The sequence below is a fragment of the Dromaius novaehollandiae genome, chromosome 3, assembly GCF_036370855.1.
Source record: "Dromaius novaehollandiae isolate bDroNov1 chromosome 3, bDroNov1.hap1, whole genome shotgun sequence".
In the NCBI taxonomy this organism is placed as follows: Eukaryota; Metazoa; Chordata; class Aves; order Casuariiformes; family Dromaiidae; genus Dromaius; species Dromaius novaehollandiae.
The window spans coordinates 10,818,318-10,839,936 of NC_088100.1; the positions used below are offsets into that span (position 1 = coordinate 10,818,318).

Sequence of the window (21,619 nt, forward strand, 5' to 3'; positions counted from 1 at the left end):
CTGCTAGGCCTTGCTGAAGAGGGTCCTGAAGCAAATTTTTGACCTAGAAGAAGATTTGAAGAACAGACTGATGCTTGACTAATTAAACCCATCTCTGGCCTCTTATCCTCTTTTTTTCCTTGGCCTCATGTCCAACTCTTGTTGCATCTTCTAATGATTGCGATAGTTTCTTTCTTTGTGTTCCTTGGGCATAGCAGGGAGTCACTGAATGAATGGAACAGATGGGCTCTCTGCTCTTAATTCAGCCGAGAACTGCCAAGAGGGGAATACCCCAACCTGGCACTGTGCAGGATTCTCAGCACAGTGTTAGTTTTAAGGAGGTGAAGTTGGAGGTTGCTAGCAAGTCACCATATGTGAACAGCCAAATAGCAAAAGTGTCAAGTGTGGCCAGACTAGAAGTTTTGTGAGACAGGCAAGGGCACATCCCTGTGACCAAAGCCCTGTCAGACATGAGGCTCACAGTTCAGAGCAGCTTGCTAAAGTCCAGGGGGCAGGCAGAATTGCATAACACAAGCAAAAAGAATTTGCCAAATAAAGTTAGGGAGATTTTTTTTTTTTTGCCCCCGACAGCGTTCTCTCGGTAATACAGTCCTTAAACAGAAAATTCAAAATTTATCTTGCTTAACCTTTGCTGTATATGGTGTAGATGTCTACAGCTGAATTAGTCTGGACTGTCTGCGTAGTCAGTGGACAGACCGGGTAAAAATAATGTGACCTGTTCATAAAAATCTGCCATAGAGTAATATGAATCTCACCCTATAAACCAGGTGGTAGTCATCTCATCTGATTACATACGAAGATACATACGCTGTAGATCTTCAAGCTAGTTGTTTAGACTTTGCTTACAGACACTGGAGATGTAGTCAATATGTTCAGGGGTATTTAGGGAGAATTCATGTTGTAAAATGTAGGTGTCTACATGAGGATAAGATATGAAGTGTCCTAATCTCCACTGTGTAACCTGATCAGCACTCCATGCCTGTGAGGGAGCATGGGCTCACTTGCTTAGTGTAGATGCCCACGTTTAATCAGTGAATTCCACCATAGATGACTAGACAAATGCAGACATGTAAAGCTGTGTGAGATGAGTCTCCTACACACTGATACCTTAGAATGAAACCATGAATTTTATCTGTCATCATTTTCACTAGCCTATTTTTAGCTAGTCTTATCATTTTAGTTTGCTTTCTTAAACATCCAGAGTTCTGTGTTCCTTATTCTTATGGGTTTTGCCTATAACAGGTGTGGTAAGAAGACTTAGTCAAAGTAAATCTTTTCAGCTTGCTCTGAAGTTGGTGGATTGTGCATACTGAAGAGAGTTAAAACTTCAGGCTTCATTTGTGAGTGTATTTTGAAGAGCTCCCATGGAAACTAATTTTCATACTGTCCAGAGCTGTACTTTTAGCCCAAATGAATTAAATCAGTAATGCAAGAAGGGTTTTATCTCAGCTACCTATATAAAAGTTAGCTACCTACATCTAAGCATGGTATTCAGGCCCTCTCTGTAACCAGCAGAGAGAAACAGGCACTTCCAGAGGGAAACTCATTCTCATCTTTAGATGAGTAGCCATCTGGAAATTCTGTTGTTTCCATTGACTATAGAAGGAATGCAAATAAGCAGTTGAGACATATGCTACTCTATTTTAGATAAAGTTCATTTCCTCTATCTTTCTCTACTTAAATACTTCAAATTAGCAAACAAATCAGACATAATAATGCATCAGCGGATGGAACGGACAGTCAGGAACATTGAATGAGTTTCACAAAAGCTGATTATATAGTTTATTCCCCCCCCAAAATAATCAGGAACAGGTGCAAGATACTAAGTAAAACATGGCTGTTATCCTGTGTGCTCAGTTTTGCATCCATGATTGTATTTTGCAGGAAGAAAATCTACTAGTGTCGTTGACTTCAAGAGTAAAAACATTCCTGATGACAAGGACAAAGAAGATGAAGAAAATGAGGCACTGGATTTCTTCAAAGAGGAGAAGACACCTGACTTAATCTCACAGCTTGCATCAGTGGAAAATGCCAAAAAGGGGCAGAGAAAAGAGGAGGAAGAAGAAGAAGAAGAGGAAGAAGTTTTAGATCCTCTTGGTATAATCAGGTATGGCTGACAGTGCCTTTGTTATTTAGTTTTTAGCCTGTTTTTCTAAATAAACAAGGCTGTTCCCTGTCACTGTCCCCTCATCCTGACACTTTCAAAGAACAACCAATTTCAGCTGAATTTCACAGAGGAGGAAGGACCTCCAATACTATGTTCCTATCCAGTTCATGAAGAAGGTATCTTGGTAGAGGAAAGAGACTTCATAGTGACTCTTTAGTGTATTCATCAGGAAATCTAGAGAGAGAAGCACTGTGGATGTCTCAGTAGTCTCAGCTGCTTCTGAGTTGGCTTTCATCTAGAAGGAGGTGAAGTTAAAGCAGCATAAAGACCAGATGGACAGCATTTCAGTTACAACATCCACATGTAGCCTTTCCTTTTCTTCTTCCTGTATCTGAAGAGATGACATGCCAGATGCCTCTAAGGCATAAGCAATAATAGCTTGAGAACCAAGATAATTGAATCAAACCTTGGTGAAGTTGGTATCTGGCTTTGCTTACCTGTCCAGTAGTCCTCAGACAATTATTTTCTTCACTTCCTGCCACAATTCGTCAGTTCCCCAAGCCACTTCTAAGTACTGAAGCCAGGAAATAAACTTAGTTTTCAGTGGTTGGGATCATGAGTAGTGACTACATTTTTTAGGGTGTTTAAATGACCAAATAGAAAAGGCTTAACTGTTCCTGATCTTCAGCAAGCACTGACTGACTCAGCTGAATTGGTTCAGTCACCAGCCACTACTGATTTTTTTTTTTTTTTTGTCTTGGACCCCTTCAGTGCTTTTAACAGGCTCCTTCATAGCAATAGCCAGTAACTGATAGTAACAAGCTAGAACCCTATCTTGGTACTTGCCAGTGACCTTGAATCACTTCCCAAGTGATCATTCACTTAAGGTTGTTTCTAAGCTTGAGTCCCCCACACTGAAGTTGGGTCAACCTAGAATGATTAATACTGGAAGCACCATTTGGACTTTGTTTATGCTATAATAATCATGCATAATTGTTGACTTCCAGATACCATCTTTTTTTCTTAAGGTATTTCATCCTTTCCATGTCACCAGAAAACTTTAAATATTATTCTTTTGACAAAGCATGTGCTTAATTACTCAACATCAAAATTATTCCTTTGCTGAAGAAGGGTTTAAAAAAGTTAAATAATTATTTACACTGAGAAGACAGATAAAGCAGTACTTCCCGCAAAGTGGTCCTTAGTTGGTAAGCTTACAAGAGAAGCTGTCCTTTTTTGGATAGGAAAATGATCTATTGGGTTAGAAAATGCAATGTTGTATTTTCCCACTTACAACAAGTATAAGCTGTAAAGAATTTGCCATGCCAAAACAAGCAAGGAGCTTGCTTTTCTGCTCTGCACAGTTTGACATAGCACTTGAAAGTCTGATTATTTTGGTCTTTAATGCATTGAAGGATGAAAAGATCTGGTATTTAATCCACATTTAGTTTATTGCTTCCATTCCTTCTGAGAAAAGAATTCATACTGAATCAGAATAACCTGGTTTAAATAAGAAGAAATAGAATCTTTACAGAGTTGCAGTATGATGTCATGCAATCGAATTTTTTTTTTCACTCTAAACCCATGTTTGGCTATGTATTTAAAAAAAATAGGTATTTATAATATTTTTGTAAATCTCACATGTACAGTGTTGAGGCAGAAATGTGAAAGTGGAAATGGGAATCCTGAATCTGATTTTACATTGTCTCGATACTCATCTAATTCACCCTGCTTTCATGGAAAATATTTCCAATTCCCGTAAGTGGAGGCTGAATAGGACTTAAGCACTGTATCCCAGCTTTATGCTATCTAGTAATAGGTGTTCAGGTGAGAGGCCAAAGGTAGGAGCCTAGCTGTCAGTGGACGGGCATCTCTGGGGTAACCATTTTAGGGTGTCTTCCATGCCCATTAAAATCTTAGGTGCTGACATGTTCTAAACAGGGAGCTTACAGGACTGACAGATTCAGTGCTTCAGGCATGCTTGAAGGTAGTTTGGGATGGGGATGAATAAAAAGGAGCTGACTCAGGCTAGATAAAGACATTTAGTAATAAACTCCTCTCTAATGCATAGGACCAGGTGTTCCAAGGGTTTGTAGTGTAGCACCCTTTTAAAAAGGCCATTCAGCTGGAGAAGAACAAAAAACAAAAACACCTTCCACAACCCTTTTCCTCTGTGAAAAACATTTGAAAAGATGTGAATTCAGCACTGCAACAAGCCAGTCCATTCCAAGCAGCATCAGTGTCTAGGGTGTTTTGAGCAGCAGAGCTCTGACCTAAATTGAATTGTGTGTTTGGCACAATCTTACAGGATATTTTTCCTTTTGGATGAGGATGAAAACTGCTCCAGTAGCACGGGCCTCCATATGTTGTCAGCATGCCTCATTTGGTAACAACTTTTTCTCCTGGGCCAAAAGGCTGTGACTTGGATTTGGCCCAGCACTGTCACGGTCCTGTTGAACCATCATATATATATCAAGTGTATTTAGGAGTAAAATGCTAAACTAGGGTCTCTTTTGTATTGCTGGTGATCACCCAGGTGGAAGCTCATGATGGCCTGGTGCCTTCTGCCTGGAGGAGATACCCCAGTTGTTCTGATTCCCTTCCTCACATTCCAGGCTATGTCTGAGTTGCTTTTGCATGTCTGATGGTGACTCACTTGTCAATTCTGTGCTTTTGTGGGTATAAATGAAGGTCTGCAAATCGACTGTGTTTCTCTGCTACATGATTCTCTTGCTCAAAAGCTTGCTTTCTGTATTTGCAGAGTGATCTTGAGCCATGTCTGAGATTCTTAGCAACAGAAAGGGATTTTTTTATTTGCTTGTTAGTCCCTTACCCAAATCAGGAACGCTGCCAAAATCACAATACATATTTGTGATGAACTTTTAAGCTCCCCTGTGTGGGTTTTTTTGTTTTGTTTTTTTGCTTCTCCAAGACATAGTCCCACCCGGAATGGAAGGTGCTCGAAACTAGGTCTTTGGGGTGCAGTGATGTAATTCAACTGAAATATGATTTCTGAGGGTGAGCTTTCTCCTCGTTTCTCGCTCCTCATCTTGATAGTTGGAAGTATTGTTATTCTGATGTATTGTCACCAGTTGCTCTGGAAGTTTTCCTGGACATCTGTAGAAATTCTTTCAGCTTTGGACAGAACATACAGGTCCTGTGAGAACAACCACTCCTAATAGAGTAACCTGGTCCTTTGACATCAGCTATGCAATGGAGAATGAATGTAGCATGTGCCTTGTTGTAGCAGTGGCACGTTTTTAGCTCTGTTTCATTTTTGTTTGCAGTGTAAGTGTACAGTTACTTGTAAGTCACAAGGCTCTCTTAGTTAAAGTTTTTTTCGTTTTTGTTTTTCTTTTTAAAAAAACAGTTGGCATCTCCTTTTTTTCTAGTGAGCCAGAGTCCTTTGACTATCCCTTTGCTAAGAAGTTTTAATTCCATTATGGTGGGAAATCAGTTACATATGTCACTCCACAACACAGGAAAACATTAGGTATATTGACTCATTTTTTCTCCCCTATTGTATTGCTTAAAGTGAATGCGATACTACTGTTTATCAGTCTTTTTAAATCTGTATATCTCAACATTTGCAGATACGTGTTCTTAAGTACTCATCAGGCTACCATAGCACTTTGACAATATACCTGGGTTTTTAGAGGCGCAGTGTCTTTTAATGGTGCTGTCTCTTAAAGGACTTTCCTGGCAAATTATAAAATATTACAGCGTGGCTAGTCACAATTGCAAGGGGTTCTCCAACTGGAATACCCTCAAGGATGAAAGAAGCAAGAGTAGTAGATCCAAAAGAGACTAACCTTCTGAAGGGAAAAGCATCGAAGATAGTCACAAGATGGAGGAGCTGTTTTATCTGCAGCCGGGATATTCTTGATGATACTTCCAAAAATTCTGCAGTGGAAAGAGGTGTAATTTGGCAGTGGTTTGAGAAAATATTTGCATGGAGTGAAGAGAGACGTGTGAAACAAGATTCTTGAGCGGTATCAGTGCTAGTACACTAACTGGTGTCAGGGCCTGTTCTCTGAGGCCAACCCGGCACTATGTGGCCATGTCTAGACCAGAATGTTTTCCTGTGCTCCAAATCAGGTTTGCTACATCCAGACTGCCCACTGGAAGCGGCTGCTGGCTTGTGCTGGCTCCTGGGCTGTGGTTAGGATGGTTTAGGAAAAGGCTGGCTGGCCCATCCCAGGAGAGCACCAGTGGCTGTTCTAACAGCTGATCTGTAGAACTGAGCTCCTGTGCTCAGGCCCAGAGTGTGAAATAATTGCTAAAATAAATAGTATAGCTAGAGCCCTTCTGTCCACAGGGGCATGCTTTCTCCCTACCACCATGTTTGCTCTCTGTCGGTCCTCAGAAGTCTCCAGGGTTTTGATTTCTGTAGGAAATTCAGACAGCCAGTTGTGGATTTTCTTCTTCATGTTTTTGCTGGTGGTAGGAAGAATGAATGAGCATGACCAAGTATAACTTTCTAGCTTTGAATCTTATAACAACTTGATTGAAAAACACATCACAGTAACTGAATGAGCTGGGTTTCCCTCTGTGGATGAACTGTGCAGTTTTCTCATTTGCAGGCTGAAGCCAGGGTCTTCAGCATCTGTCTTCTCTCACTTGGTATGTTAAACCAACTGAATTTAATACTCTTAATCAGTTTACTCCAGTAAACCTCAGACACGAGCTTCCCTGAACAAAGCAGCACTGATTTGGCAAAAGGAACATCAGTACCTAGTGGGTTAAAACATGCATCAGCCCTCCCTGTGCATTTCTTTAGCTATGATTAGATTTTGAGGTAATATGCGTTCAGCAGCTTGAGAGGACCCACCTTTTCCTGTGCTTCCTTGCATCCATCAGCTCTTAGTAGTTTCTCTACACACACGGTTCCCTCCCTTCTGTCATTTTTCCTTTTCTGCCCTAAATCTTTTCAGTGACTGCATATCCTCCCTTAGTCCCTTTTTTTTTTTTTTTTCCTGGAAAACTGTACAGAGCAAAGAGGTTAGTATTCCCAAGGCAAGAGCTCTTCTGTGTCCTCCTGGATCCTTGACAGTTCTTGTCTCTGCTGTGTACCTTTGCTATTGTTTCAGCGGATTTCCCCTCATGGCTTATCCTCATCCAATTTTGTGCACGTGGGTAGGTTGAAGCTTTGCGTCTATTGTGTATAAACACAAATGCAGCTAACTCCTAACAACAGTTAGGAAAGGATGAAGCCAGTGAGAGCAGAACTCTTGAGGGCCTGCTGCCAGAAGTATTTTTAAAAGCTGTGTAGCCAGTTCTTGCGGAGGTCAGGCTCAACCATTCTTGGTGCCAAAGGTTTTCCATTGCTGGGTTTAGTCATTGAGGGATTAGTAAAGGACTCAGGGCCGGTTCTGGCTGCAAAGCGGTGATTGCTCTGAGCAACAGAGTGGTGGGGAGGGAGCAGCCAGCCGGTCCTGGCCTTGCCAGAGCCCTGCAGAGCCAGGCAGGCTGCAGGAGGAGGTATGTCAGGACATGAACCAGTGGTTAGTTTTGGGTAACTATCCACCGGACAAATGGTCTGGAGCAAACTTGTCAAAATGTGTGTTCAGCTGCTGTGCCTTCTGGTCTTTGGTCAGCAGAGTTGTTACTCCTGAGCTGTCACTTCCGTTCCTCATCATCCTCCTGCTCTTCAGACACTCATAAATTCACACCTCTAGGTCTGGCCAGGTAAGCACATGGCTTCTGCTCTGAATCTGGTAGGATTCATGTACAGCAGCAGAAACACTTACCTATCTGTCCTGATCAGATGAGAGAGGATGGAGGTGCCAAAATAGCAAAGAAGAGGGAAGGTCCAGGTTATGTTTTCTTTAATGAATTTCAATACTTAAAACAGTGAACAAGGAAAAAAAAGAAAGAGCCTTGTTTTCCTAGCATGCTGTTTTAGGGCACTCCGTGCATCCGTGCTCACAGCTGTGAGGCCTTCAGAGATTTAAACAGGCAGATCTTTATTTTCTGTCAGTTGTTGAGTCACAGTTTTAGGTTGCAAGGCATGCTCGACTGTCGCTTCTGCCAAGTGACACAAATATTTGTCGCAATTCCAGTCCAGCTGCTGTCAGATTGTCAGCTTGTGAAACCCCAGTAAACAACCCTGTTGGTCTTCCACTGAAACATTGCTGATAGTTGAAACTTTTCCTAAAAACCAAGGGCATAGTCTCTTGTAGTGTTCTTCTCCATCGAAGAGAGGAAAAAGAAGAAAATGCAAATAAAAGTCTGCATTGCCCATCCAATTAAAGGATGAACCTTGTTTACTTTCCACAGGAGTGTCTGCTCTCAACCCTTTTTAGGGGCAACCTTCTAGCCTCTCCTTGGAGATGTTCTAACCTAATAGATAGGGAATAAAGAAGAACAGCAGGGATATGCTCGCTGCAGGAATTTAGTCCCTCCAGTTTGTCTGTCCTGAACTTTGTTTCTATTTATGGGTGCCTTGTGAGTGTTCATTTCCCATATAGAGATTCCACAGGCTTTCCTTTTTCCTCTGTCTGCAGTCCCATCACCTGAACACAGCTTCCCACATGTTTCTTTACTGTCCCTCCACAAATGGAAGGTTGAAGGTAATTGAAAGCAAACAGTGCCAAATGAAACCATGTTGAGCTAATGAATCTCACAGCATCATCCCTAGTTTTCTGGTATTGTCTCTTCTGAGTGATTGCTCTGGGATCTGGCAAGGTGTTTTCCTTGGGAGGGCTCTAGCGAGGCCTGAGTGGCTCAAGGTGACGGAACTGAGCACCTTTTCTAGCTGTGCTTTCCAACCATGGGTATTGAGATGGGTGTGAGAAGGACTCAGCCCTCTTCTCTCATTCCTGTCCTTTGGTAGTTGCTAACTTAATGTACATGCACTCAAGAAAACTTGAGATTTTCTGGAACTCCTGGGTTTCTGGCTGAAGTCTTCAGGTTACATACATAAATGCTTCTTCAGGAGACCTTATTTGACCGGTGAATGCAAAAAAAAAAAAAAAAAAACCCTGTGGCTATGTCCACTTCCAGCAGTCAGAAAGAACTGTAACTGGTGAATCAACGTTAGGTTGCTCACACTGACAGACAGGTTTGGAGAGGAGTGGATGCCCTGTGATAACTTAGAGATCTGAAATTGGCTGCTCTCTTGTTTTCTTTCGTTTTGGGCCCTAGTCACTTCCCTGACCCAAGGAGAACTTGTGAGAGTCACTTTCTCCCTCATGCCAGCATTGTCCTTGTCTGCTTTCTGATTTCCTGATCTAGTGTTGGATTTCTGGTCCTAAAAGAATATGCAGTCATTGTTTCCCCCATTACTTACTTTGAATCAATTGCCTTGCTTAAACTTCAGTTGCGAGTTTCTTTCATGCCTGGCTTGAGTGATTCCAGTACGTACACAGCTGCAACCTGAGGATCCTCTGGGAAGGAATTTAAGTAATTATTTTAATGTGCTTCATTTTCTTTCTGATTAGAACACTGAATATATTTTAATGGTGTTTATGAATTGTGATTTTGTGTTTATGCAATCATCCTACACCCAAAGGATCGTGAATAATTCTGTCTAGTGCTATAGCTATGTATGCCATCCAGCAGTGTTTTCATGCAGAACCCAAACGTAACTACACCTAGGGTAAAAGGCAGGAAGGACTTCACAGCTTAATACAACACCTCATTGCAGCATCAGACAGTGAGTGAAGAATGTGTAATTCAGTTGGTAACACAGGGGTAATTGCACCAATGTAAATTTAAATACAGAGTTTGTAAGTTGACCAGCTCAGTGAAGTAGAGTCTGCTTTTAAGAAAAATGTCGTGGGATTTTTAATGGGCCTGGTTCATTGTTTGCAATATATTAAAGCAATGAAATTTGCCACACACTTTTCTGTATATAGAAGAATTGTAAAGCCAAGTAATGTCAGGGAAGTGGAATGAAACAACATTGCCACTAGCTGGCACCAGTTTTCAAATAATTCCCGTAGTCCTTTAAGTGAACTCTCTGCTTTTGATTTTCCCTTCCTGTTCAACAGCGATGTGCGGTCATTTGTAGCAGTGTAGAACTAAACAGTGGTGAAGGCATGCAGAAGCTGCCATGAGCCGTTCTGCAGACACATTAACTAAGTCCTTAGACCATCCGAGACAGATGTGTAGGAAGCAGCCAATTCTCAAAGGGTACAGGATAAATTTACAACTACACAGAATAAAAAGTTTCTTTTTTTTTTACTCCTGCTTTGGAAGAGGGTTGAGTATGAGGTAATTGGGCAGATTTAAACATGCTTTGTTTCATGGGCTTTAGAATAATAGGATGACTCAAGTCCTTAATTAGAATAAAAAAGCATTACCTCATCGATTAGCCTGCTCCTTTCACCAAGGCAGGGGAAATCTTTAGTCAGTAGACCCAGAGAACTGTTTGTAGATGAGACAGACTGCTAATGAGGGACGGATTCAGAGCTGCCCTGTTTTTTTTCCTGTTCACTATGTTTAACAGAATTGTTTGCTCTAAAAGAAGCAGTGGGGGGGGAGTGTGAATGTGTGCTCAGTTTAAATCAAGATGGGAGACTTGCTTTTCCTTTCATCTGATGCTGTCAAGTTCCCAACTTAGCAGACTTATTAAAGCCATTGTTGCCTTTTCCCCATGGAGCTGTTGCAGAAGTTTCTGTCTTGGTTTCAAAGGATCAAAGAATTAGCTTTTGGAAAACTGTTTTTGGAAATGAACTATATAACCTTGCCAAAAATGCATGAATTGGCCATTGTAACTGTGGGCTGGTACTAATTAACACACCTGGGGGATCAGATCCGTTTGCTACCACCCCTTGCAGCAATTAGCTGGATCTGGGAACGTCTAAAGTGCCGGCAGAAGGAGGATTGTTCTGAAGGACAGACATACAGCTGGGACTCAGCAGATCTTGATGCTGCTCTTGAATTCTCACAGATTGCATCTTGGGTACAGTATTTAGAAGTTAGATCTCTCTGCTATCCCTTTGGTAAAAGGAATAAAACTGATTTCATAAGTCTGCCTGTGGAAAAGTTCACTTTTGCTTAGATATCTGAGGTCTTGTAGGGGAAGATCTATTAGAAATGTGACCTTGAAATCATTGTTAATGGCAGTTATCATTGAAGTTAAACAAATGCTTTCTATTACCTTCCATAGGTTTTGGACAAGGCTCCAAACCTTTCTTTCCATATTGCTTGAGATACCTGGCATCAACATGTTCTGTCTGGGTGAGAAGGGGTAGGATTTATCATCACAGTGAACTGTGCAGCTGTGCGAGATGATTTGACTGTGGCTTAACTAGTAAATAAAACTGGACAGGAACTGTAGTCTTGCTCTGTGCCAGCTAGGATGACGTAGCTCCTGACCATACAGCTAAACCCTTTTGCTCCCCAGGGCAAGCTGACCATGTCCAAAGTGGAAGAGGCCCTGAGCTTGTACTGATTCCTAAATTATGTCCAGGCATCGTTTGGGAAAGCAATAATTAGCCTGGGCCAAATACATGCCAGGAAGCATGCTAACAGCTCACAAGAAGGTCATTGTGGGCAAGTATCTAAGCTGAGGCCCTGACCATGTTTATTTGCAAGTAGAGCTGTTGGCTTTCCATTGTGAACAAACAACCTGAAGAAGGAGCACAGTTAGGAGTCAGGATTGGGCCCTGTAACAAGACTTTTCTCTGTGCAGACTGTGCTGAGTGTATGTCTGGCACTTCAGGATGCTCCGTGAGCATAAAACACCAGGGATATTTTGCAGCTTTTATCATCGTTCAATTTAACTGTTGGCCGGGGAATCGTGAGTCTGGGAGGACTGGGTCCCTTTTACCTCAAGCTTACTCAGACCAGATGTGTTTGTTGAACACTGCCAAATAAATCAGCGCAATTAAAAGGCTACTTAAAACAACTGTCCAGTTCTTGGAGGACATTTCTACACAAGCAAACTGAACAGGGCCAGGACAAGGGCCCAAGCACTGTCATCCATATAGTTAAATAAGTAGCCCGGTTACAGTGACTCGTTCCAGCCAGCAATCTTTTAGACAGTGATGGGCAAAGTTTGGGAGTTAGCCTGGGACTGGGCAGACACAGCCAGCCTGTTTTGGAGCATAACATGCGTTCAGCTGTATGGGTGCAAGCCATCCTGCGTCAGTTGGCGTCAGGGCTAGAGAAAGGTCTTCGCCTGGTTTATTTACTAGTATAGGCTATTGCTCTGAGGTCTGTTCTCTGAACCATGATTTTCTGTAATAACTGCTACTGACTTGGCACAATATTCAAAGTGTTCAGAGTGGCTGGAATGGAAGATTTCCAAGACTCTTTGGCTTATTTTTTTGCTTTTTGCTATCATAGCATCTTAAGCATTCTTGAAGACATCGTTAAACACGCAACACAGATTCTTGGCCTGAAAACCACCTTACAATGTTATCTAGACTCATTTGCTAAAGATGTCTTGTTTTTCACCTATATGTTGGGTTATCTGCCAGCATAGGCTGCTCCTCTGTATAACAGTCTTGTCGTTGAAGCTCTTGTTCCTGAGTCATCCTGGTTTCTTGTCTTGGCTATGAGCAACAGAACCATGGCCCTGCAGTTCCTGTAATATGATAAAAACAAATATGTTCTTAAGAGGCTCTTGAGGGCTAACCCTTCCTTCCTCCTTCAGGGGCTGTTACAGCAAATGCTCAACTCATTAGAGTTGTTTTTATTTGTTCAGTGATGGTGCCAGGAGACAAGGGCAGTGCCACACCATTCAGGATGCTCAAACAGGAAGGAGAAGAGCATGGTCTCGAGTTGCTGGCCAAGATATCTGGGGAATTAGTTTCAGTTCCCTGTTTCAAAGACTTCCTGTTTAGGCTCATAGGCAAGCCACTTCTGTTTTTCAGGGCCTAGTTTAGTTCCCTCTCAGTGAAAGTGGGGTATTGGCATTCTCTGCCATGCAGGGGTGCAGTGAGAGTGAATATGGAAGTGTTGTGAGGCCTTCAGTAACCATCTAAATACCGAAGTCTGTTGGCAACAAGCATCATTTTTGTTGCACTTTTGAGGTGGTGGGAGATGTAAGCAGGCCTGTCATATTCCTTACTCTCCCTGAGGAACTTGCTGTATGTGTCAGTCCTGTGCCAGCTGTGGGCAGTACAGCACCATCGTTCAAGGGAGCGGAGGCATCGTTGCGCTGCTGTGCACTGCAAGACAGGCTGTGAGTGTTACTGATGGATGCCAAGGTATCCTTAAACCGTTTGGACAAAGGGACAATATGGCTAAGGATACAGCCTCCTTAACTTCATCATTAACCCTTCTGCTCTCTGCTTATCTGTTCCCCTGGAAGGCACTGGGACTCACAACCCTTTGCAGGGGCCTTGCCCAAAAGGCAGCAAGGAGGAAACTGCATCAAGCTTGTCTCTGTATGCAGTCATCTGGCAGGATCTCTTCAGGCTTTGCACCTTCCAAAACCACCACATGCCTTCTTTCCATGCCCAAGGCATGTCACAAGCACCCTCTCTTCCAGGGCTGTCACTTTGCTGGGCTTTGGCAGACCCTTCACGTTCTTTCAAGCTCTTCCAACTGAAAATCAGCTGCAGAATAATAATTCCAGAAACACCACATGGGGCCAGGGAAAACAGGAGGCCAAGTGTGGCTCCAGCCCTGCTCCAGCCCTTTCTCATTCAGTGGTGTAGCTGTATGTGCTGCCTCCTGTTTTCGTGGTACCTGTGCTGTGGGATTTTGCCAGCCATCGGAAGGTGGGTAGCCTCCAAACCCTTCCTTTCCTTGGTGAGACCACAGGCAGGTATCAGAGTCCTCACGCTGCGGGGCTGAGGAGGATAAGTGGAGACAGGAGTGAGGCCAGGAGTTGCAGATAGGGGCTGGGTGGGCAGTGCAGAGAGGCACAGAGCATGGTACAAAGCAGCGGCATGAGCGATAAGAATCAGTGCTTGGCATTTTGGCAGTTTGATATGTTTACAGTCACACTGATCCGGTGGTGTACGTCCTCTCTCCTGCCTGCATAGCATGTCTGCACAGCATGGCATGGCTTCTACCCGGCATGGCACGGTCTGCTGCAGCGTTTCTTCTTGTGGACTGCGATCCTGAAATATCCTGTGCTTGCGTTTTCTTGTGGCACATGAGTCTTCAGCATGTCTAATCCATGCAGCCCCACGGGGGGCAGCCGATGATAACAGACAGTAGCACATCATCAGGTAGCTAAGTGGGAGCGTGGAGCAGGGTCTGTAATCAATCGTCTGGGTGAAGCTGCAGACTTGAGTAAAGTAATAAATCTCAGGGGTAGGAGGTGATAGCTGGAGGCCTGGCTGAGATCATCCATCTGCAGTCTCTGAAAAAGGCTGTGGCAATACAAGTGTCACTTTGGGTGAGCTGCGCTTTGAAGGATTTTTGTCAACAGAAGGGGAATTATTTTGATTATGGTTTCAGAATGCCACCATGGCTATTAAATAAAACTACCAGTGTGGATCCCATGTGTGAACCAGGACACTTCTAAAGACTAATTTTTCTTATTATTATTTTTGTCATGTGTTCATGGATTTCCTGTATTTCATCAGATTTCTGCGATTTGGTTCTCTTCACTCATCGCCTGCCCTCCCTGAGCTCTCAGCGCCTCCGAAGCTGAGCCCTTTCACTCCGCGTAGCAGCCAGCTGCTGGGGGCGTTGAGCTCAGTGGCCAGCCCCTGAAATTACTTGTGTTGCAGAAGCCTGTGAGCTAGGAAGTCAGGCCAGATAGTGATAAAATGTAAATAGGAATCCATTTAAAAAAAACCAAAAAGCAGAGAACTATGTCAGCTATTTTTCTGCTTGCAGCAGAAAGAAGCTCCATGGCAGCTGCCTCTGCAGAGCCTGAGCATTTCAGACAGGAGGGAGAGTTTTGTCTCTCCGGTGCTCCCTCCTCTGACTGTTCCTACAGTCTGAACTCCAGCAATGGCTGCAACATCAGAAGTAGAATTTGCTTCATGCAGTAGTCGTATCCATGGCCCGGAGAATATTTCACCCCGAGCAATTTTAACTTCCCCCTGTAAAAATAAATACCTCGAGGCAGGAAAGTCACATTTTTATTTTTATGGGAGCGGGTTTGATCTTGTGATTTGCAGGAGGAGACAGCAGCCAGAGCAGGGGGTGCTGCGTGCAACAGCAGTAGCATTTAGTTCTTGACAATGTCTCACTGTGTCCTTCTCTGTTTTACTTCCTGTGGAGCCATCTCTGTTTTGTGGCGATAGGTTTATTTTACCCATGGCACAGCAGGCAAAACAGCAAAGAGGAAAAAGTGACCTCTGAACAGCAAGCTGTGGGGGAGGGACTGAGGAAGACGATGGCTGAGGAAGATGATGGAAAAACAGGCTCAACCGTGTCTTCCTTCCTCAGGCTGTACCATCAACCAGTCAAGACACTGCACTTTTAAAACAGTCTGTGTCTGAGCACAAATTCTGCTTGGCTACTGCAGGAATCTGCTCACCAGCTTGGTAACCAGCCCTTCTCTGGCTTTTAACAAGCTCTCTAGATGTATTGTGACAGGTATGTCAGGCAAAATTTTAGACTGGAACATGATTTGTATTTTGCCAGAGGTTTTCCCAGACTGTGCAGGTACCAGACAAAAAAGGAAGGGTGCTCTTGAGACAGTTTTCCACAGAGCCCCTAGAATTAGAGAGACCAGAGGCTTTTAGAAGCAAACATCCTCTGTTTTTATTTTATGTATTAGAGGCTTCTCTGTTCACAGGCAGCTAAAAATCAGAGCTGTGCCCACAGCCCTTGTTCTTGTAGCCATTCTGCTTTTGGATGCGGTAAGGATCAATTCATTTGAGACAGCAGCACCGTGGGAATCATCTCCTGCTGAGGAGCGTGACACGAGGCCAGGAGATGTCAGTGGATGGGATGACATTCTGACTGTGAGGAGATGACAATTAGGTATAGTGAAATAAAACCTTTGCAAAGTAGTTGTAGAACGCTGTCCTTCCTTGGGAGGAAGCACCAAGCAGTTGCAGATCTTGTTGATTTGACTTAAGAGCTGTAAGCGTCCACCACTTCCGGAAATGCAGCATCAACTAATCACATGTTCAAATGTATTTATCAATGCAGTGTTTTTCCAAAATTTACTGAAACATGTCTAACATGAAACTAAGTTATATGTTTACTGTGTGTGTTTGGCTTTTTTCACCATTTCAATGTTGAAGGAACCAGTCATTTCTCTCCAGAGTGGTTGCTGTTTGCATTTGTCAGTTGTAACTTCTAGTTATAAGAATTCCTACTACAACATTTAAGGTAATTGTTGCTCTAAGTGCATGCATTTGGTGACCTTTAAATGTCTCATCTGTCTTTTTCCAAAATGTTATGTCTGTGGAAGGTAAAATGGAAAAGGAAGAGTCTGAATATAAAGATGAATGGAAGACTTGTTAGCTGTGAGCCGATACCTTAAGGGATGTCATACTGTAAAATGAATGGGTTCCGTATGGGGATTGGTAGATTTCTGTTATGACCTCTGGTTATCGCTGAAATTTTAGACACTTTCATCAGTATAAATTTCTGATTTGTGAAGCCTTCTTTTTTGTGTTTGTTCCTTAGTCTTTTGAGCACGTGGCAGATACATGTTCGGTAGATAGCTTTTTCATGCTATCTTTGTTTCTGCTTGATTGACTTTGTTTGTAAAGCAGCTCAGACATTTCGTGAGGAATGTCTCATAAAGGGACAACACCGGTAGGTTGATTTCATTACAGTTGTCATATTTATATTCTTGTCACGTTCCACGTTTTATTGCTGAGTTATTCGGCATGAAGACACCACTTTACAGATATGCAACACAATTCGTGTCCAAGACTTCACTGTCTTAGTAGCTACAGACCTATAGCAATCATTAATCAGTGTAAGAAAATGTATTTCTCTTTTCTTGGGGTGTAATTTTTATAGGGTCAAAACATAAAACTGGGGCCTATTCCTGGAATTAACTCCATTCACATGAATAGTGACCTTGCAGGAAGTAGATCAAGGATTAACATCTGGTAGAATTAATATTAAGTCTCAACTGTTCTTCCTTATTTTTTCCTGATAAAGCTTCCTCTACTCAGGAAAATTTTACATTAATTTAAGATTTAACATTATTTTATTTTTATAAAAAGTAACTTAAAAATCCATGTTGATTTTTGGTGGTCAGCAGTTATAGCTGGTTATCATTTCTGATGAGGTGGAAACTCTTCCCATTTTCTTCCTTCTCTAACTTGCCTATTGTTATTTCCACTCAGTTTCATCCTCTTTTTTTCTTCCCCTCCCTTCTCCTTTTTTCCACTTTCCTATTGCAGCTTCCTGTTTCTCCTTCAATGGCAGCTTGTGGTCTTTTTCAGAAGCATAATAACAATAATAACCTTTGAGACTTAAAGCAGAAAAAAAAGGAGTCCAGAATAGTTGGGAGAGTAAAAGATCCATGATGCGGGTGCGGGAGAGAAGAGGGCTGAAGATGACCAAGAGACTTAACTGATAGCCTGAGGAAGAAGGCAGTACTACAGATCCTGGACATCAAGCAAGGAAGTACCTGATATTGGCCAGAAATTTGGGGAAGCAGATTGAGGAGGGATGAGAAGGGGAAAGAGGATGATATGGGAGAGACAAGGAGTAGGCACAAGGAGAAGAGAAGGTGCTGCAGAAGAGGGAAGCAGAGCAAAAATCGATGTTTCACTTCTCTTATCAATTTAAAATCCAATCTTATCAAGCGTACAAATAAAGAAAGAGAGTAATTAGAGATGATATACACCAAGCCCAAATGGTACCATCATCGTTCCTGCCTTGCTGCTGTTTTACTAATCCGTAGCCTGTACAGCAAGACATGAAATTCTTTCCTGCTGGTCCCATCACAGCAGCAGAGAAGAACAAAAAAGTGTTCTGCTTTCACCCCTCCTTGCTTGAGGCATCTAAGTTGCCTAAGGTACAGATACATCCAGCCTCTCCCTGCAGAGAAACAAATACAGTGAAATCCCTATCAGCAGGAGACAGGGTGTAGGAGCTTCCATTCTCCCAGTCCCATTTTTAAGAAAAAGTCATGAAGTTTCAGGTCTGTTACGTCAACCTTTGGGTAAGTTACCATTATTAACCAAGGCTGGAGTCTTATAAATAGAAAAAAGCAGCATGGTTCTGGCAAGACTTTAGTAATGATCACTCTTTTAATTATTTTCTGATTACATCCATTATCTGCCTTTCTTTGACTTTACCCAGCATCAGGGCAATGCTCAATAGCCCGTGGTTCTTTGTGTTGTACTTTTCTAACACTAGATTTATTTTTAGCTCTCTGGAAGGAAACTTCCCTGAAATTCTAAAATGTGTTGAATAGGTGCATCCAGGGTGCAGAAAGACACTTGGCCATTTTTTTCTGAAACACATTAGTGCATGTTATGTGGTTTTGCATATTCAAAAACATGTATTATTAATGTATCAGGATAAGAACTATTTTGCTGCCATCAGAAACCCTGAAAGTGCCATTCTGCTTCGTTGTAGGCAACCCTCAAAATACTTGGAGATATTTCTGGCTTTTTTGCATTGCATCGGCAACTTTATTATGCCTGTCTTCTTCTGGATCAGTGTCTTTGCTGTGGTTTAACTTAGGCTTGATTATATTTTGAAACTTTTCTTCTTGCCCTGAAGTTGTTTCAGCAAATCTCACATTCTGGTTTAGTCTAGAAAATCAAAGGAAAATGATAAAGAATTTTCCTATATGATAATGTTCTTCTTTGCAAGCTACTGTGCAAGTCTTGTTCGCTTGCTGAGCATATTAATGCCTGTGTGTTTTATTAGGTGTTTAAATGAAAGCTTTTCAGGAAATGTTCCTATATTATGATTATTGCTAATGAGCTATATACTAAACAAAAGCTGTCAGTCTGTAGTCTTGTTGCCTGTTTTTAAATTACATTGAAGAAGGATATCATCAGAAAGCTTAAGGTCAGATTTTAAAATTGTTTAGCTTCTTTTAGGAAGAAGAGGTACTCCTGAATGCTGAGCCCTTTAGAAAAAAGTTTTTCCACTAAAGCAGGTCCCTAGGTGGGAAATGAACTCTTGAAAATCTGGTCCTTCGTGCTTTCTTTCCATCTGTTGTTCTGTTGGAACAACTAATGTGGAGGTTGCAGCAGAAGGCAATTTCCCCAGCAATTTAATACTCTTATTTTAAATGATTTCTAATAGATTTATTTCATCTCTTATGAGTTATCTTATTTTGGGGTATGCCAGGGCCATCTAAAACGCTGTAAAGCTAATGTTACGTCTAACAGGAAAAAGCTGACTGTGTGAGGTAAGGTATCCCTGCGGCCAGCACTTGTCTCTTAATGCTTAGCGGTCAGGCTGTGTTGAGCTGACTGGCTTAGATTTTTCTGTTCGGCATCCCTTCCCCAAAGCAGATGAGAATGACCCCTTTTGTTCTGCCTGTTATTATCAGACAGCTTTGGAAGATGAACACTGCTGAATGAAAAGAAAGCAGCAGATGACATTTTGTTTTCTGCATGAACTGGTGTATAGGATCTTTGTTTTTCAGAAATGGTTTTCAAGAAGATGTGCTAGTATTATTGCTATATTAGTAGTAGTTCTTTTGTTCAAGCTAGAACATAGAAGTGTTGTGGGAGCTGGGGTGCCTGTTTATATTAGTGAGCTCTTTCCGTGTCTGTTATGACATTCCTAAAAATATGCGTATGTATATTTTTAATAATTCTTTTCTGTATTACTAGAACATTATTTTCCTGGAGTATTTCCTAGAAAAAAGAGATGGTCGTATTTTCTGAATAATGAATGCTAAAATACTTATCTGTCTGTGCACTGAGATTGCACTTACTCTGAATAATTACATAAACAAAAGTGGATATTTTTTACATGTCTTTTAACCCAGTTGTGAGTATGGTTTAGGGACTCCTGTCTTGCTGAATATGATAGATGAGTACTGTTGCAGAGCTTGGGCTCTTTGCTTTAAGCTATGTGTCACCATGTGTTAGGTCTGGGGGTCCAGTGGTTCAAAACATAGCTATCACACATGCAGATCTGGAAATCTTACCTCTCACTTTGGAGTGTCTTAATCATCCCCGCTGCAGTTTTCTGCAGCTGACCAAAAAGCTTTTCTGTGTTATTGATGTGCCAGTGAGCTGTGGAGGCTTCCATACAAGTGACCTACATTGTGTCTGTAAGCAGTAACAGGAGAATTGTTTTGCAGAACAGGCTGGTTTTGAAAATGGTTGCTTCTGCATGCGGGGTTTTATGGACATTTTCACAGGTGATTGAGAGTCTTTTGGGAGCCAATAATTTCTATTGGATTTTCAAGTAAGCCAGCAGTTTGACTAAGAAAATTCATATTCTCTAATTTTTGGACATCTAGTTTTGATCCGTGTCAGTTAGGGGGCTAGTCTTCATTTACGGTCACTGATGGCTCCTTCTAGAATGACTCGGAGCAGAAGACTGTAGTATTATTGGAGTCGTTCTCAAAGTGCTTCATGTACAGAAACGAGTAGATTCAACTGGGTAAATAGATAAGTTTCCAGAAATCCCTTCAGCTGAACAAAAGATACATCAGTTTTAGGGTTGGTATGTTTTTTGGGAAGATTTTTAAAATTCACTAGAATGGTGCCTGAAAAGTCTGCTTGTTTCAGGGCCAGAGGAATAGCAATGAGATGGGTCATCTTACACCAGCTGGATGCAGGTAGTTTCAAGATGTCAGGTGCCAACACTGCAAGTGTGATGTTAGGAGATCTACTGCATGAAGAAAGTACTAACGGTTTCATGACCAGCTCATTTCAAGCTAAGTCCCTGGTGCTACTGAAAGTGGTTGTCCTTCCCTCTTTTGTCCCTGCATGTCCCTTTGTGCTTTTTCCTCTGTGCTGGATCTAGTACTTGTGGGACCTTCTGGCCAGCCAGATTGGTTCCCAGCTCATGGGGAGATGGCAGGAACATGCACAGAGGGGTTGAAGGGGCAGACAGAGCTACCTCTTTCAACAGTCTCAGGCCAACTGAAGCTGATTGTGAAACCAGAACCTCAGACAGACTCCAAAACTTCTTACACGCCCTTTCTCATCTCTCAACCTCTGCTCAGCAGTGCATAGCCTGAACCAGCACAGCTAAATACAGAACCGTGGGAATCCTGTTTCCCAGTTAGAGACTGACCTCAACAGAGACCCTGTATGGATATGCAGGAATTACTTGGCAGTTCAACTGTGTCTTCCTTAGAAGGGCAGTGAGGGGAAACGACTTGAAGGCAGAAAAACAACTTCTTCATGTTCCTACTGGTAGTAGTCAAACCCTGTGGGTTTGGCCCTGTGCCCTGGAACTGCCAGTGGAGTCCCCTGGCAAAACAGAAAGCAAGTCAGTGTAAGTGGGCTGGTTTGATGGCTAGACTAAACAGAGGTTTAATACCAAGACCTTTCAGCTGAGTTCGTTTTGTTTTACATACTGTTTGTTACGACATTGTTTTTATGGTTCCCTTCCCTTTACTTGATGTTTCCCACCATTCTGCTACTCTTCGCAGCAGATATTTTAGCTAATAATACTAATAGTAATAGCTAATAATACTAATAGTAAACCCCTAGTTAACTTCACTGGGGTGGAGAGCTATTGCTTGGA

The 21,619-nt window shown here is 42.2% G+C and overlaps 1 protein-coding gene across 1 annotated transcript in view; it reads left to right on the forward strand.

Moving 5' to 3' along the window:
* Positions 1–21,619, forward strand: part of HS1BP3 (HCLS1 binding protein 3) — a 53,715-nt gene that overhangs the window by 16,746 nt on the left and 15,350 nt on the right. The window contains exon 4 of the mRNA XM_026092338.2: positions 1,885–2,107. Within this exon, the coding sequence (XP_025948123.2) occupies positions 1,885–2,107 (223 nt within the window). The remainder of the gene's footprint in view (positions 1–1,884; positions 2,108–21,619) is intronic.